This window comes from Peromyscus leucopus, chromosome 8b (assembly GCF_004664715.2).
Source record: "Peromyscus leucopus breed LL Stock chromosome 8b, UCI_PerLeu_2.1, whole genome shotgun sequence".
In the NCBI taxonomy this organism is placed as follows: domain Eukaryota; kingdom Metazoa; phylum Chordata; class Mammalia; order Rodentia; family Cricetidae; genus Peromyscus; species Peromyscus leucopus.
The window spans coordinates 85,532,877-85,548,710 of NC_051086.1; the positions used below are offsets into that span (position 1 = coordinate 85,532,877).

Sequence of the window (15,834 nt, forward strand, 5' to 3'; positions counted from 1 at the left end):
ATGAACCAAAATTCATACCAATGTAAAACATTTCAAACATAAACTAAAATCTATACCAATGTAAAACATTTTAAACAAGTTGTTCTTTAAAAGTAGGTTCATTAATCTACCCTTTTATCTTATCATCTCCATATCCTCCTATATATCATATCCCCTTTTGTTTTTTAGAAAGAGATCACATTTATAATCAACCTGTTTTAAATAAAAATAATGGTTTTTCTCTGTCCCACACCAGAGAGCTCTTCTGATTTGGGACACAAGAATCTCTTAACCATTTTTTTTTAAAGCAATATGTCTGGGTTTAGAGGGGGAGTGAGCCAATTCCACCTCTAAAGCCAGCTTGGTATATTTGGGAATTTGGGCGTAGCATCTCTTACTACTTCCTGCTGGAGGGAGGCGCTGTATCTTATGGGGACGCAAAGAAGATTTTAGACCTATGGGGTAGTCCGTGAGGCTGTATTGTGTGAACCAGTTGCCTTGAAACCGATCTGGATGTTGGATCATCTGGGCCATGGTGTCATCGGAGTCCTTTCAGGGGGTCTTGGCTGGTGAAACCTGATGTATCTTAATCTGGAACAAGTCCACAACCTCTGGCTTTCTGTGGAAACAAAAGCAGAACCTCTTTTCCAAAGTAACATATCCTTATATCTAAATTTTGAAGTCAAGGTACCTTTAAAATATACATTTTGGCATAACTCAACAGGTTTTGTAATCAAATGTTTTTTTTTAGTTATGAATATCAAAGAGAACATAATCCAGATTCTCTGTGTGGTAGCCATCTTTATGTGGCTTATGTTTTATATTACCTTGAGCCTTGAGCCTATTGCTTTAAACTGTACCATTGTAAGCCTGAAACGGCGCTGTGGCTGCTGGCTCCGCCCACTTCAGCTTCCCAACATGGCAGTGGTACGTTTTCCGCCAGTTCTGGGAGTCATCAAGTCTCAGAAATAGTGGGTCTAAGCTTTTATCAAAGCAGCGTGTAGCCCATAAACCTCTCTTTTTTTTTTTTAAATACTAGTAAAGACTAAATCTACCACACAGGTTAATTTGCCGCTGGCAGACGCCTCATTTCCACCATACTGCGGGTCAAACGCACCCGCCAGGAACCCGCCAGTGTCCAAACTTGCGTTTTGCCACATCTAGCTGCCCGTATGAGACAAGAAGCAGGAACCTGGTTTTGGCTCTGTTTAGAATTGGTTATTAAATATTCTCAGGTTTAAGGTGGAAACTCGAGCCCCACGTTGGGCGCCATTTGTTGCTGGAGGGCTTCTCTCCAGGTTCCCCAAGCCCCGCAGTCCCACAATCCACTTATAAAATAATCACTCAGACGCTTATATCACTTATAAACTGTATGGCCGTGGCAGGCTTCTTGCTAACTGTTCTTTTATCTTAAATTAACCCATTTTTATAAATCTATAGCTTGCCACGTGGCTGGTGGCTTACCGGCGTCTCTACATGCTCTTCTCCTGGCGGTGACTGCAGTCTCTCTCCCTCAGCCTTCCGCTTCCCAGAATTCTCCTCTCTCCTTGTCCCACCTACCTCCTGCCTGGTCATTGGCCATCAGTGTTTTATTTACATAGAGTGATATCCACAGCACACGGCGCAGGATCCTACCACTCTCTTCCCCTCCCCCTTTCCCTTCCCTTAATAAAACTGCACGTGAGTGCCGCTGCACAGTATGTCTTTCCTGGTGCCTCCCACCACTCTCTCCTGTTTTACGAAAGACTTAAAATTTATGAACCAGGCTAACGTGCTGTTGGGAACATTGTGCCTTCTAACTTTGCGGGCAGGCCAGTGTTGTATTTACTTTATAGATGAGGCATCTGAAAAGGCTGTCCAGGGAATGATTACCTCAAGCCTAGAGCTTACAGGTTTTTTCCTCCTTGGCTTCTTGCTGATACTTATTTTGTATATCTTTTGGAATGGTTATATTAAAAAAACAAAAACAGGTAACATTATTCAGGACATGCCAGGTACTATACTGAGAGTTTTATATAATAATCTGATTTAATCCTTGAAAAATGATTAGGTAGCTTCTGTTATATATGAGAGAGCCAGGGCTCAGGTATAAATTGTGTAGGACCAACAACCACTGAGAGGTATGCCATGGCTCAAAAGGAAGTGATCTGAAAGCTTTGGAGAGAGCTGCTTCTTACCAATGTAGAGTACCAGTGCTTCATGGTTTTTGAATCTGAATTTGTCAAAACTTGCTGTGATGTTTAAATTAACTCTACAGATAGAGAATTTTAAACGTTCATTTTATAGTTGAAATGATTATTTAAAAAAAACAGGTCTAATTTTCAATGGTTTATGAAAATTAAGTATCCTTATCGATGTTAGAATTTCTGATGCCAGCTAACTTTTTATTTATTTGAATAGATCAGAGGTTGGATCTATGCAAACTGGGGCCAAATGACAATGATACAGTTCGAGGACAGATTGTGGGTAAGTGTGGGCTTTGAAACTTTTGGCTTTAGCTTTGTTTAAATTGCCACAGGTCTAAATATTTTTTTTTCCTTCTAAGACATGTGGACTACATTTCTAAGTCTCATGTAGCCCAGGCTGTCTTCAAAGTTGCTGTCTAGCCAAAGCTGACCTTAAACTTTCCATCCTCCTGCCTTGTCTCCTGAGTACAGGTTTTGTGAGGTGCTGTGACTCAAATCCAGGGCTTTATAGACTGTAGGCAAGTTCAGTACTGAGCTCCATCCCCTGTCTTCTGAATACCTCTGAACACCTTGTATTGGCATGAAATAAATATGAATCATGTCAGGTGCTACAGTGGTCCAGGATCAGCCTAACTTAATTAAAAATATACACATACAGTACAGGGGTGAAGAGCTAGCACTTGCTGTGCAAGCTTAAGGACAGAGTTCAGATCCCAGCACCCTTGTAACAAGGCCTGAACCTCTAGTGGGAGAAGACCAGAGACAGGAGGGTCTCTGCGGCTTGCTGCCCTCCAGCCGCCCTGGGAAACTTGAGATCCATGTTCAGAAAGAGACCCTGTCTCATGGAATAATGTGAAGAGTGATGGAGGAAGACACACAATACCCTCCTTGGGTCTCCATGTGTGCACCTCACCCTCACCCCCACACTCAAACATACACATAGACCACACTTAAATACAGTTATAACACAAAGTGTAATGTAAAAAGGGAAAAAAATGTTTTAGGTTAGTATGGGCTGTGTAGCAAGAATTTGTCTTCTGGGCCTGGAGAGATGGTTCACCAGTTAAGAGCACTTGCTGCTCTTTCAGAGGAGACCCAGGCAGGTTTGGTTCCCACTACCCACATCAGGCAGCTTCCAAACACCTGTAACTTAAGTTCCAAAGAATTTGATGCCCTCTTCTGGCCTGTATAGGCACCTGTATACACCTGGTATACATACATACACTCAGGTCCACACACATACATATAAAATAATAAAATAACATAAAAATATCCTGCCATAAAAAAACCCTCATTACCCAAAATAAATAAATATTCAACCAACCCAAGCACAGTGGTACATACATGTGACCCTGTCACTGTGGAGGTAGAGGCAGGAGGATCAGGTGTTCAGGGTCCTCTTTAGCTACATAGTGAGTTTGAGGCCAGCTTGGGCCACATGAAACCCTGTTGTCTTTAAAAACAGTATTCCTGCCTGGTGTTGGTACACGTCTTTAATCCCAGCACTCAGGAGGCAGAGGCAGGTGGATCTCTGAGTTCAAGGCCAGCCAGGTCTACAGAGTGAATTGTAGGACAGTCAGAGATGCTCAGAGAAACTCTATCTCAAAAAGACAAAATAAATAATAAACCCCAACATTTTCTAAATTTCACTTATTTTTTTTTCTTCGGTTTGAAAACTAACCAACTTAGTGATCATCATTGTCATCATCATTATTTTTATTGTTATTATTATTTGTTTTTTTGAGACAGTCTCTCTGTGTAGTCCTAGCTGTCCTGGAATTCACTCAGCAGACTAGGTTGGCCTTGAACTCACAGAGATCCACCTGCCTCTGCCTCCCAAGTGCAGGGATTAAAGTTGTGCACCACCACACCCAGCTTCATTATTTTTTAATGAAATGTTTAAATTTACTGAGTTAGTTAGTATGTTATAGTTCTCTTCTTTAAACTTAATATAAAAGGTCTATTCTGAAATTATTTTTATTTTTTTCTAAAATTTTACCCAGGTGTGGTAACTCATGCCTATAATCCCAGCACTAGAAAGATTGAAGAGAGAGGATTTTGTGAGTTTGAGGGCAGGTTGGACACCATAGTGTATTCAAGGCCACTTTTTATACTTAGTGAAACCTTGTGTTTTCACTATTATAAGAATGCCACGGGCTGGTGAGATGGCTCAGAGATGAAGAGCACTAGCTGCTCTTCTAAAGGTCCTGAGTTCAATTCCCAGTAACCACATGGTGGCTCACAACCATCTATAATGAGATCTGGTGCCCTCTTCTGGTGTGCAGGCATACATGTAGACAGAACATTGTATACATAATAAATAAGTAAATCTTTAAAAAAAAAAAAAAAAAAAAAGAATGCCACAAAAGAGACTGGAAAGATGGCTCAGTGACTTCAGAGCACCTGCTGCTCTTGAGAGGACCCACTAGGTTTGGTTCTCAGCACCTACATAGTGATTCAAAACCATCCATTACTCCAGTTCCAGGGGGTCTCACCTTCTCTTCTGACCAGGTCCTCATGTGGTGCACATACATACATGTAAGCAAAACACTCATACATACAAAATAAATACATTCTTTTGTTAAAAATCCTTAAAAAATAGTAGTCTGTCTCCAAATTTAAAGAGCAGAATTTTGAGGTGTTTCTTTGAAAGAAGAGTTCTTGGATGTCATATTTTATATGGTAACTTATTAATGCTATAAAAAGTTAGGATATAGTCAAATATGGCTGTAGCTCTTCTGTCTTTTGGGAAGATGCCAAAAATAAAATCAAGGAGTGCTAGAACAAGGAAGAACTTAAGAGATATCATGTAATCTAACTCCCTTATTATTTAGTCTGGGATTATGGAAACTTGCACTGAATTAGGTGTTGAGGTACTAGTTAGTTGGTAGAGCCTACTTTAGAGCCTGTGTGCCCTGCTTCTAACTTCTTAGCAGTAATTTTATGTTACATTTCATACTGACATGCTGCTAAAACTCCTGTGACCCAAGGTTTTCCTCATTGACAGGATCCAGTGTATTTTTTATAACTGTTCAGATTTTCAAGAATACAACCCAAATTAATGGGAAGTTTTGACTTACTGTGTTTTCAGACTTTTCAACTACAGTGAGTGATCTTATATTGCCCCATTTCTGACTTTGGAAAAGGCACTAGAGTCTTCCCCCAAAGCATGACAGAGTATAGAAAATATTGGTTTTTGTTTATTTGGTTTTTCCAGACAGGTCTGTGTAACTGCTCTAGCTGTCCTGGAACTCGCTTTGTAGACCAGGCTGGCCTTGAACTCACAGAGATCCGCTTGCCTCTACCTCCCAAGTGCTGTCATTGAAGGAGTATGCCACCACTGCCCGGTTAAAACAATAATTTTTAACATCACTTCTAAAAAGAAAAATCTATGGGAAAAGAAGTTACAAATTTTAGTAGAAACCAAGGAGTTTATTCTAAACTCTTTACTTTAGTTTTTGCAGTGCTGGGAATTGAACCCAGAGGCTCATTCATGCTAGGCAAGAACACTGTCATTGAGCTATATCTTCAGCTCAATCATTCTAAAGTATCAAAATATCTACATTTTATGTTATTTTGATTTTCTGAGACAGGGACTCTTCATTATGTGCAGGCTGGCCTTAAACTTGCTGTGTGCCCAGGCCAGACTTTCACAGTCCTGCCTAGTCCTTCTGAGTGCTGGGATTACAGACAAGTACTACCACACTTGGCTTAAGATGGATGTGTAGCTTGACAGAACTGGAAAGTGATGTGATAGACTTAATAATGTTTTTGTTTTTTAATAGTAAGCCTTCAGTCCAGAGACCGAATAGGCACCGGAGGACAAGTTGTGGATTGTAGTCGTCTGTTTGATAATGATTTACCAGATGGGTAAGTGAGCATCATCAGAGTCACTAGAGAAACGCTGGAGTGCTGCTGCCCTCAAGCTTGTTACCAGGGAGTTGGTGCTGATGCTGTACTTGAGGAGTTTCTGTGTCAGTTCCAGAATATAGATTTTTCTTCTCGGAAAATTAGAAGGACTTGCCACAAATTGTGTTAAATAACATTTTAAAAAGAGTTTTGAAAAGGAGACAAAGGAAAGTTCTTGGCAAATATTACTCTCCTGTAAGTTTCTTTATTTAAAGGAAATTTTTTTCTTAATTACCTAAAACAGGGCATACAAGTATTGCATTTGAATAGTGTAGAATATTATTTTAAGGTGTGTTACTATTGTTATTCTCTGGAACATTTGTTTAATGATGCAAAGATGTGTTTGATTAAATAAAATTCACCTGTGGTCAGGAGGCTGTGTCAGCAGCTAGCTGTCAGGAAGTGGTAGGGAGGAGCCAGGTGGAGAAGGGTTTTTAAGGAGGGGCAAGGAGAAGCAAGAGGGATTTTTGGAGGATGTGAGCAAGGAGAGAAGGTGAGCTACTTGCTAGTCCGCTTCTCTGAAGAGCAGAATTCCGCCTAACCTTTGAATCTTGAGTTCTTTAGAGGGACAGAGGTTTAGTTAAGTTCCTTTTTTTTTTTTTTTTGGTTTTTTTGAGACAGGGTTTTTCTATGTAGGATTTCTTTGCGCCTTTCCCGGAACTCACTCTGTATCCCAGGCTGGCCTTGAACTCACAGAGATCTATCTGACTGATGTCTGCCTCCCAGTGCTGGGATTAAAGGTGTGTGTGACCACTGCTGGCTTTAGTTAAGTTCCTTTAGTAGCTCTTGAAAGGGTCAGAGCCTGAGGGATCAGAGTTGCAGTTGCTGATTTGGAAAGCCATGGCTTAAAAGGCAACAACAATTAAAGAAAAAGACAGTTGTTATCCAATGTGGGGTGCCAACCTTATTGTTTGTTGTTTTGCTCTATTGGGGTACCTGCCACCCAGCTCCCAAATAAATCACATATGGAGACTTTAGCTTGGCCTTAGTTTGGCTTGTTTCTTGCCAGTTTTCCTTAACTTAAATTATCCCATCTATCTTTTGCCTCTGGGCTTTCCCTGGTCTCTTCTGTAAATCTTACTCTTACTCCGTCAGCGAACTGTGTAGCTGGGTGGCCGGCCTTTGGAGTCCTCCTCCTCCTCTGGCTACTCCATTTTCTTTTCCCAGATTTCTCCTTCTGTATATTCTCTCTGCCTGCCAGCCCCGCCTATTTCTCTTTCCTGTCTCACTATTGGCCGTTCAGCCATTTATTAGACCATCAGGTGTTTTAGACAGGCAAAGTAATACAGCTTCACAGAGTTAAACAAATGCAACATAAACAAAAGTAACATACCTTACAATAATATTCCCCAACAGAGAATAGTGCTTTATTTTTATAGGTAAGGAAATGAGAATTGGGTAATAGTAATTGTAACATTATGAAGTGTATTTGTCGATAACTGTACCAAACAATTCATGTACATGATGTCATTTATTTCTTAATGGCAGTGTATGTTTACTGTCTTTGATCGACTGGGTTCTAGTCCTCATACTTCTGCTAATTAATATTATGACCTTAATTTATTTAACTTTTGTGAGCTTTGCTACATTTTAACAAGATGGTTGATAAGAGGCCATGCCCCACAAATTGGTGCAAGGGTTAAATGAACTCATTCACATAAAGCAGGTCAATATCTTGCATATCACCAATGCTTAATAAGCCAGGTGCAGTGGCACACGCCTTTAGTCCCAGCACTTAGGAGGCAAAGGCAGACAGATCTGAGTTTGAGGCCAGCCTGGTCTACATAGTTTCAGAACAGTCAGAACTACATAGTGAGAGCGTGTCTCAAAAAAAAAACAAGAACAAAACAAACAAAAAACAAAAAAACAAGTACTTAATATTCTTAGCTGTATCTTTTCTGTTGTTATTACTACTGTTATTCTCATTTAACAACAACAAAAAAATGGATATCAATATATAAATCATTTGCCACAGTTCATATAAATAAGTAGGGAAGCTGGATCTTGTGCCTGAGTCTTTTTCCAAGACCATGAACTTTTTCATATTCTCCATTTTTTATACGAATTCTGATACTCAACTGATTTTTTTCTAAATTTCAAAGTATTTTTAGTTAACTTCAATGAAGTCTAACTTATAAGTTGTACCCACTTACAGTAGATGTAGCTAATTGGTTGGCTTTGAGCCCAAATTATTTGTTTAAAATTGTATTATATTTATTTAATTTTGTGAGTATATGCGAGCTATAGTGTATACATGGAGGTCAACAGACAACTTTTGGAGATTGGTTATCTTTTCCTTCCATCTGTATCCTGGAAATCAAATACAGGTTACTGCTTGACACAAGGACCTTTATCCACTCAGCCATCTTGCTAGCCTTTCTTATTTGGCAGACATTTTATATACAAGTTCTGGTGTTTGCATATTTGTTTAAACTGTTAAAAATTCCTAAAATTGAGTGGGGCAGTGGTGGCGCACGCCTTTAATCCCAGTACTCGGGAGGCAGAGCCAAGGCGGATCTCTGTGAGTTCGAGGCCAGCCTGGACTACCAAGTGAGTCCCAGGAAAGGCACAAAGCTACACAGAGAAACCCTGTCTCGAAAAAAACAAACAAAAAAAATTTCCTAAAATTGTTCTAGGAATAGTGACCCATTCCCATTAATCTCAGTGATTGGGAAGTTGAGGCAGGAGAATCATGAGTTTGTGACCAGCTTGGAGTACATAGTGAGTTCCAAGGTAGTATGAGTTGTATAGTGAGACCCTGCCTCAAAAAACACCAAGTAGGGGCTGGAGAGATCGCTCACCAGTTAAAAGAGCTTGTCCCTCTTACTGAGGACTCTAGTCAGTTCCCAGTACACACATTGGGTGGCTCACAACCACCTGTAACTCTGGTTTTAGGGGGTCCAACATTCTCTCTTGCCTCGTTGGGTACTTGCACACACATGTACATACACAGATACAGATGAACGTACATACATGAAAATAAATCTTAAAGAATAAATCAGTTGATGCAGAGATGGGTTAGTGGTTAAGAACATAAGCTGTTCTTAGAACACAAATTCATTTCTCAACACTCAAGTCAGACAGCTTACAACACGTAACTTCAGCTCCAGGTGATCTGATGCCCTCTTCTCGTCTTCTTGGGCACTGCACACATGTGCACATATAGACAGACACATTACACATAAATAAAAATAAACCTTAGAATCAATTTAAAAATTAATATGGAGGAGGTCTGGAGAGATGGCCCAGCAGTAAGAGCACTGGCTTTGCTTCCAGAAGACCTGGGTTCAATTCCAAGCACCCACATGGCAGCTCACAGGATTCAATACCCTCACACTAACATATACAGGCAAAACAGCAATAAAATAAAAATAAATAAACTAAAAAATTAGTATAAGGACTAGTGAGATGGCTTAGGTGGAAAAGGTGTTTGCCAACCAGCCTGGCAGTGAGCTTCACCCCAGAACCCACCTAGTGGTGGTGGGGGGCACGGCGGGGGTGGGGGGTGGGGGTGGGGGAGAACAGCTTCCTTAGTTGCCCTCAGACCTGCATACCTGTGTTGTGGCACATGCACTCCCACACATATTCATGTAGCTGTGCACACACAATAAGTAAATGTACAGTGTTTTGTCACTCTCCCCCAGCCCCACCCCCAGTCAGGGTTTCTCTGTAGCCCTGGCTGTCCTGGAACCTGCTCTGTGGAACAGACTAGCCTCGAACTCATAACGATCAGCCTGCCTCTGCCTTCCAAGTGCTGGGATTAAAGGTGTGCACCACCACAGCCTGGCAAATGTACACATTTTTAATTAGTAAAATTAACTTTATAGATTGTTAGCTTTTAAAAAATTTTTCTGTGTAGATGTGTATGTCTGTGCATGTGGTCATGTGCCTGTTGGAGTTGGACTTACACAGACAGTTGTGAGCTACCTGATGTGGGTGCTGGGAACTGAACTTGGGCCCTCTAGAAGAGCTGAAGTGCTCTTAACCACTGAGCCATCTCTCTAGTCCCTTGCTTTGGCTTCTTGATAAGCCTGTTAATTTTTTTTTGGGGGGGGGGGGGCGGAAATGAGGAGGTTTGTGGTGTTCTTTACAGGGAAGTTGAGGATGCAGTGATCAATATTGAGAGAATATACCAATGTGAGAGTTAACTAATCTATTCTTGCTGATTATTATTGTACTATAATTATAACCATAGGAAAACTATAACCATATTTCATAGTCATTTGGATGTTTTATTAGATGAAATTCTTTATGAAGAATTTAGGGATGAATGGTATTCTTTGTTTATAAAAATTAGTTTGGAGGATTGGCGCAGCAGTTGAGAGCACTGGCTTCTCTTCCAGAGGACCCAGGTTCAATTCTCAGCACCCACGTGTTGGATTACAGCCATCTCTACTCCAGTTCCAGGCAATAAGATGCCCTCTTCTGACCTCTGATGGCACCGTGTGCATGTGGTACACAGATATACCTATAGACAAAACCTACGTCACATGCATGTGAAATAAAAAGATAAAATTTAAGACTGAGTTTCAGGAGGCTTATAAATACCTTTAAGAGCTTTATGTGCTTCCCTAGTACAATTTAATTTTTAAAAAATACAGGAATTTAGAAATTTTTAGACTGTTCTAATCCTTTGTCATTTGCTTAATTGCTGTTAAATCTGATAAATTTTATGGTTAATGTGTTAGTTCAGGCATTTACCACAAAACCGTTGGAAAATTATTGTCAATTTAAGTATTTTTAAGGTTTTTAAAAGTTCTCAGTTTGACTGATAGAAAGATATGACCTCAGCAAAATATCTTAGAAGCTCAGCATTCTGTAAACATTTCTAATGCGAGTTGAAAGCGACAGCAGCCTCATTATGAACTGGTCTTCTAGATGCCTTATTTCTCAGTGTCTCTATTGCAGTTGGGAAGAAAGGCGGACTGCCTCTGGAAGAATCCAGTATCTGAACCACATAACAAGAACTACCCAGTGGGAACGCCCAACGCGGTAAAGTCACACATGTTTTCTGTGGATTCCTCTCTGCTGTCTGTCACCTTTACTTTATTTCCCCATTGCTTTACACTGGTATAAACCATTAGGTCTCAGAGCAGGTACTATTATTATTTTAAAAAATATATTTAAATTCTATTTTATAATGTAATTATAGTGGCCATATTTTAATTACAGTTAACTTTTTTTAGTTTGTTTTGTTTTGTTTTGTTTTTCGAGACAGGGTTTCTCTGTGTAGCTTTTCGCCTTTCCTGGAGCTCACTTGGTAGCCCAGGCTGGCCTCGAACTCACAGAGATCCGCCTGGCTCTGCCTCCCGAGTGCTGGGATTAAAGGCGTGCGCCACCAATGCCCAGCTTTTTTAGTTTTTGAAATAGGATCTTTCCACATAACCCTGGCTGTCCTGGAACTCACACTGTAGACTAGGTTGGCCTCAAAGTCACAGAGATCCACCTGCTTCTGCCTCCTGAATGGTGGGTTAAAGGCGTGTGCTACCATGCCTAGCTACTATTACATTTTAAAGGAAATAATGGTTAACAAATACTTTTCACAGGTCCATCTTCTTACTTGTATGTCTATGGCTTTCAGTGGTACTCAGTAAATACTTACTGAAACAAGTAAATGACTAGGTTAAACAGTCATTTCATTTCTGGCTATCATTTTATAGTTTGCATTTGAGTATTACTGAATGGCTGTTATGAAATATTTATTCAAGATCATCAAAGGGGGATGCTGTTATATCATGGCTAAGTAAGGTGTGTGATCAAGAAAAGCCAAATGGAGGGTGTGTGTCTGGGAATTGATGAGGAGATGGTGGCCTTGCAGAGGGAGAGCCTGAACTGGATTTTAACAGATGAGAGATTGATAGAGCCCCTGTCTTTGTAGCATTTCCTGTGTAAAGATATCAGGATGCAGGCTGGAGAGATGGCTCAGCGGTTAAAGAGCACTGACTGTTCTTCCAAAGGTCCTGAGTTCAATTCCCAGCAACCACATGGTGGCTCACAGCCATCTGTAATGAGATCTGGTGTCCTCTTCTGGCCTGCAGGCATACATGCAGGCAGAACACTGCATACAAAACAAACAAACAAACAAATCTTTAAAAAAAAGATATCGGGGGCTGGAGAGATGGCTCAGAGGTTAAGAGCACTGCTTGTTCTTCCAAAGGTCCTGAGTTCAATTCCCAGCAACCACATGGTGGCTCACAACCATCTGTAGTGAGATCTGGTGCCCTCTTCTGGCCTGCAGGGGTGTGTGCAGACAGAACACTGTATATGTAATAAATAAATAAATCTTTAAAAAAAAAAAAAAAGATATCAAGATACAAGGTTGTTCTTGGAAACTGAAAAGGAGTGCTGTTAAAGCAGCTGAAGATGAGTTAGGTGAATGGTTTACATTCTCTGTACTCCCTTTTACAAGTAAGAATGAAGTTGAATTGCTCTCTGCTAGTGTTTTATTGGTTCCCCCAGTGATTCCTGAGCAGGCCTGGTACTCAGAGTAAATTATTAAATGGTTTTCATTAGCTCTATCTACTTTTGATTATTGAGGATTGTTTAACTCACTGAAATCAAGCTGAGTTTGTTTTTGTTTCTTTTGTCTGCTGCTGCTGTTTTGAAACAGACTCTTGATCTGTGGCTCAGGCTGGTCTAGAACTTGGTGTATGGTCCAGCCTACCCTTGAACTCAAGATCCTTCTGGCTCATCTCCCGTGGGCTGTGATTATATGTTTGGGCCACCACACCTGCTTAGAATATTTATTATTATGTTATGATTGTCATCAAAGCCTTGCCATCTAAATTTTTTACATAATTTTTTATTTTTTGAGTTTATAATAATTATATCATTTTCTGTTTTCCTTTCTTCCCTCCAGACTCTCCCACATACTATTCCCACACTCTTCTTTCAAATTTATGGCCTTAAAAAATGTTGTTATATATAGACATATATGTTCCTAAATAGAAACATACAACCAATTCAGTCCATATAATGTTAGTTTTATCCATGTTTTTAGGGCTGACCATTTGGAATTGGATAAACAATTGGTGTGCTCTTCCCTGGGGAGACGATGTCTCCTGCTCTCAGTGTTCTTAGTTGCCTGAAGTTCTTGTTTAGGCTAAGGCCTCATTAGCTGTCTTATCTTGCCATTTAAAAAATGCTTAGTTCAATATATATATATATATATAGTTTTTCAAGACAGGGTTTCTCTGTGTAATAGCTCTGGCTGCCTTGAAACTCACTCTGTAGCCCAGGCTGGCCTTGAACTCATCGAGGATCCACCTGCCTCTGCCTCCCAAGTGCTGGGACTAAAGGTGTGCGCCTCAAGGCAAAGTTGAAGCATAAACTGTGTTATGAGTGACAAAGAGCCATACCTTGGAAGAGGTACTGTGTCCAAGGGCTGAAGGTCAGATGACTAGGGCACATTCAAGGAGAAGGGGAACCTGTTTGTTAAGCCATGTGGGAGGGAGAATGGTGGCAATCTGGTCTAGAGGCCAGCTGTAGCCAAGTCCTGTACTTAGTGACTCAGGAGCACACCTGAAAGCACGGGTGAAGTCTAAAAAACTTAGTCTGTGGTCAGTAGGACTGTAGACTTGCCCTTCCTCAGGTTCCTAAAATTGACGTTAGCTTTATTCTTCTCATCTCTTGTTTGATTGACTATATTGTTATTATTATTATTATAGTGTATGTGATATCTTTCTAAATTGTTAACCTTTTTACCCCTCTTCAATAGACCAGCGTCGGAATATTCTAGTCCTGGCAGACCTCTTAGCTGCTTTGTGGATGAAAATACGCCAATTACTGGAACAAATGGTGCAACATGTGGACAGTCTTCAGACCCCAGACTAGCAGAGAGAAGAGTCAGGTCCCAGAGACATAGAAATTACATGAGCAGGACACATTTACACACGCCTCCAGATCTACCAGAAGGCTATGGTATGATAACAGCTAAGGGAACATTTCAACTTGCTTTAAGAAAGTCAGAAAACTAACTTTTCTCTTTTGTTTTTTCAAGACAGGGTTTCTCTATGTAACCCTGGCTGTCTTGAAACTGGCTCTGTAGACCAGACTGGCCTTGAACGCAGACCCACCTGCCTCTGCCTCCCAAGTGCTGGGATTAAAGGTTTGCGCCACCACTGCCCCGTCAGAGAATTAATTTAAAAAAATTGTTATTGTTGGTTGTAGTGGTGCACCCCTTTAATCCCAGCACTCGGGAGGCAGAGGCAGGCGCATCTCTGAATGCGAAGCCAGCCTGGTCTATAAAGCAAATTCCAGGTAAGCCAAGGCTACACAAAGAAACCCTGTCTTGAAAAACAAACTAAAGTAGGGTCTTTTATAGCTGAGGCTGACATCAGACTCAGTGTACCCAGACTGCCTTTTGAATTCCTAATACTCCTTGCACCCACCCAACACACACTAGGATTATAGGTGTGTACTACCACACTCTGCTTTAGAATTAACACTTGAAAATCATTAAGGCCTGGGATTTAACTTGATGGTGGAGTACTTGCTAGCATGCTCAAGGCCTTGGGAAGGCCCAATGTTCATCTTGAGTGTGTGTGTGGAGTGGTCATAGAAGACACATACCTAACTGGACATAGAGACAAGAGAGAGAGATTTACTAATTAGGATTTAGGGATTCTGTGTGAAAATAAAAGTAAATATAAAGCCTCCCAATTTTAAAAAGTCTGTAATGGTTAGAAGATTGTCTAACCAACAGTTTGACTTTAGCTAGTTATTTATGAACCTTAGTTTTTGTGCTCATTTATAATAAAATGTGATAAATACTAATCACACAGTTACTATAGGCAGCTTATGGAATAAAATGAGACTACTTTGCAGGAGAACTTTCCCACTTAACGTTGTAGATGTTAGCTGATGGCGACACCTAGTGACCAAAATTAGGAATTACAGTTTCTAAGTTTATTTTTACTTGTAAAAATTTTTTTAAAACTGTGCAAATAAATGATTATTTTATTTTAAAATTAATTTTAGCCTATTATTTTTGAGAACAAAATTCATCACTCATTGCTGTGTCCCACAAGTTGGCTGCCTACGAAGTGAGCGATTCCAGAATGGGAGACAGACTTGGTTTTGCTATGTTACTGATCATATTATTTAACCTCTGAGAACCTACATTTTATCTTCTGTAAAATGAGCAGAATAATAGTAATAATAATGTAAGCTTGTTGCAAGAAATAAATGATATATAATCTCCAAGGAAGCATCTGAGCATGCCTAGCATAAAAAGCAGGTTAAGAAAACATGTCTGTTGTTGCTGACACTCACACCTTAGCAGTAATTCCCTTGGAGGGTCACTCAGGTTGTTGGGAGTAAAGGTGAATTATATTTTTATAGTGTGTGTGTGTGTGTGTGTGTGTGAGAGAGAGAGAGAGAGAGAGAGAGAGAGAGAGAGAGAGAGAGAGAGAGAGAGAGAGAGATAGATAGATAGATAGATTTGGGTTCAGATGTTCTTTAGTAAGAATAAAATGGGCCGGGCAGCAGTGGCGCACACCTTTAATCCCAGCACTCGGGAGGCAGAGCCAGGCGGATCTCTGTGAGTTCCAGGCCAGCCTGGTCTACAGAGTGAGATCCAGGACAGGCACCAAAGCTATACAGAGAACCCTGTCTCAAAAAACCAAAAGAAAAAAATAATAAAACAGGAATAAAGTAGCTACCAAGGCTGAAGTCATTGCAGTTGTCAGTTTTTTCTTAATGTTTGGAAGTGAATGCAGGCAGATAGTCAGTGAACTTCTTCCTGCCCTTGCAGCTGTCC

The 15,834-nt window shown here is 40.4% G+C and overlaps 1 protein-coding gene across 1 annotated transcript in view; it reads left to right on the top strand.

Annotated features, from left to right (window-relative positions):
• Smurf2 (SMAD specific E3 ubiquitin protein ligase 2) overlaps window positions 1-15,834 on the top strand; it is a 112,432-nt gene that overhangs the window by 63,233 nt on the left and 33,365 nt on the right. Inside the window, exons 5-8 of the mRNA XM_028865206.2 lie at window positions 2,380-2,445; window positions 5,951-6,035; window positions 10,983-11,066; window positions 13,792-13,994. Of these exons, the coding sequence (XP_028721039.1) occupies window positions 2,380-2,445; window positions 5,951-6,035; window positions 10,983-11,066; window positions 13,792-13,994 (438 nt within the window). The remainder of the gene's footprint in view (window positions 1-2,379; window positions 2,446-5,950; window positions 6,036-10,982; window positions 11,067-13,791; window positions 13,995-15,834) is intronic.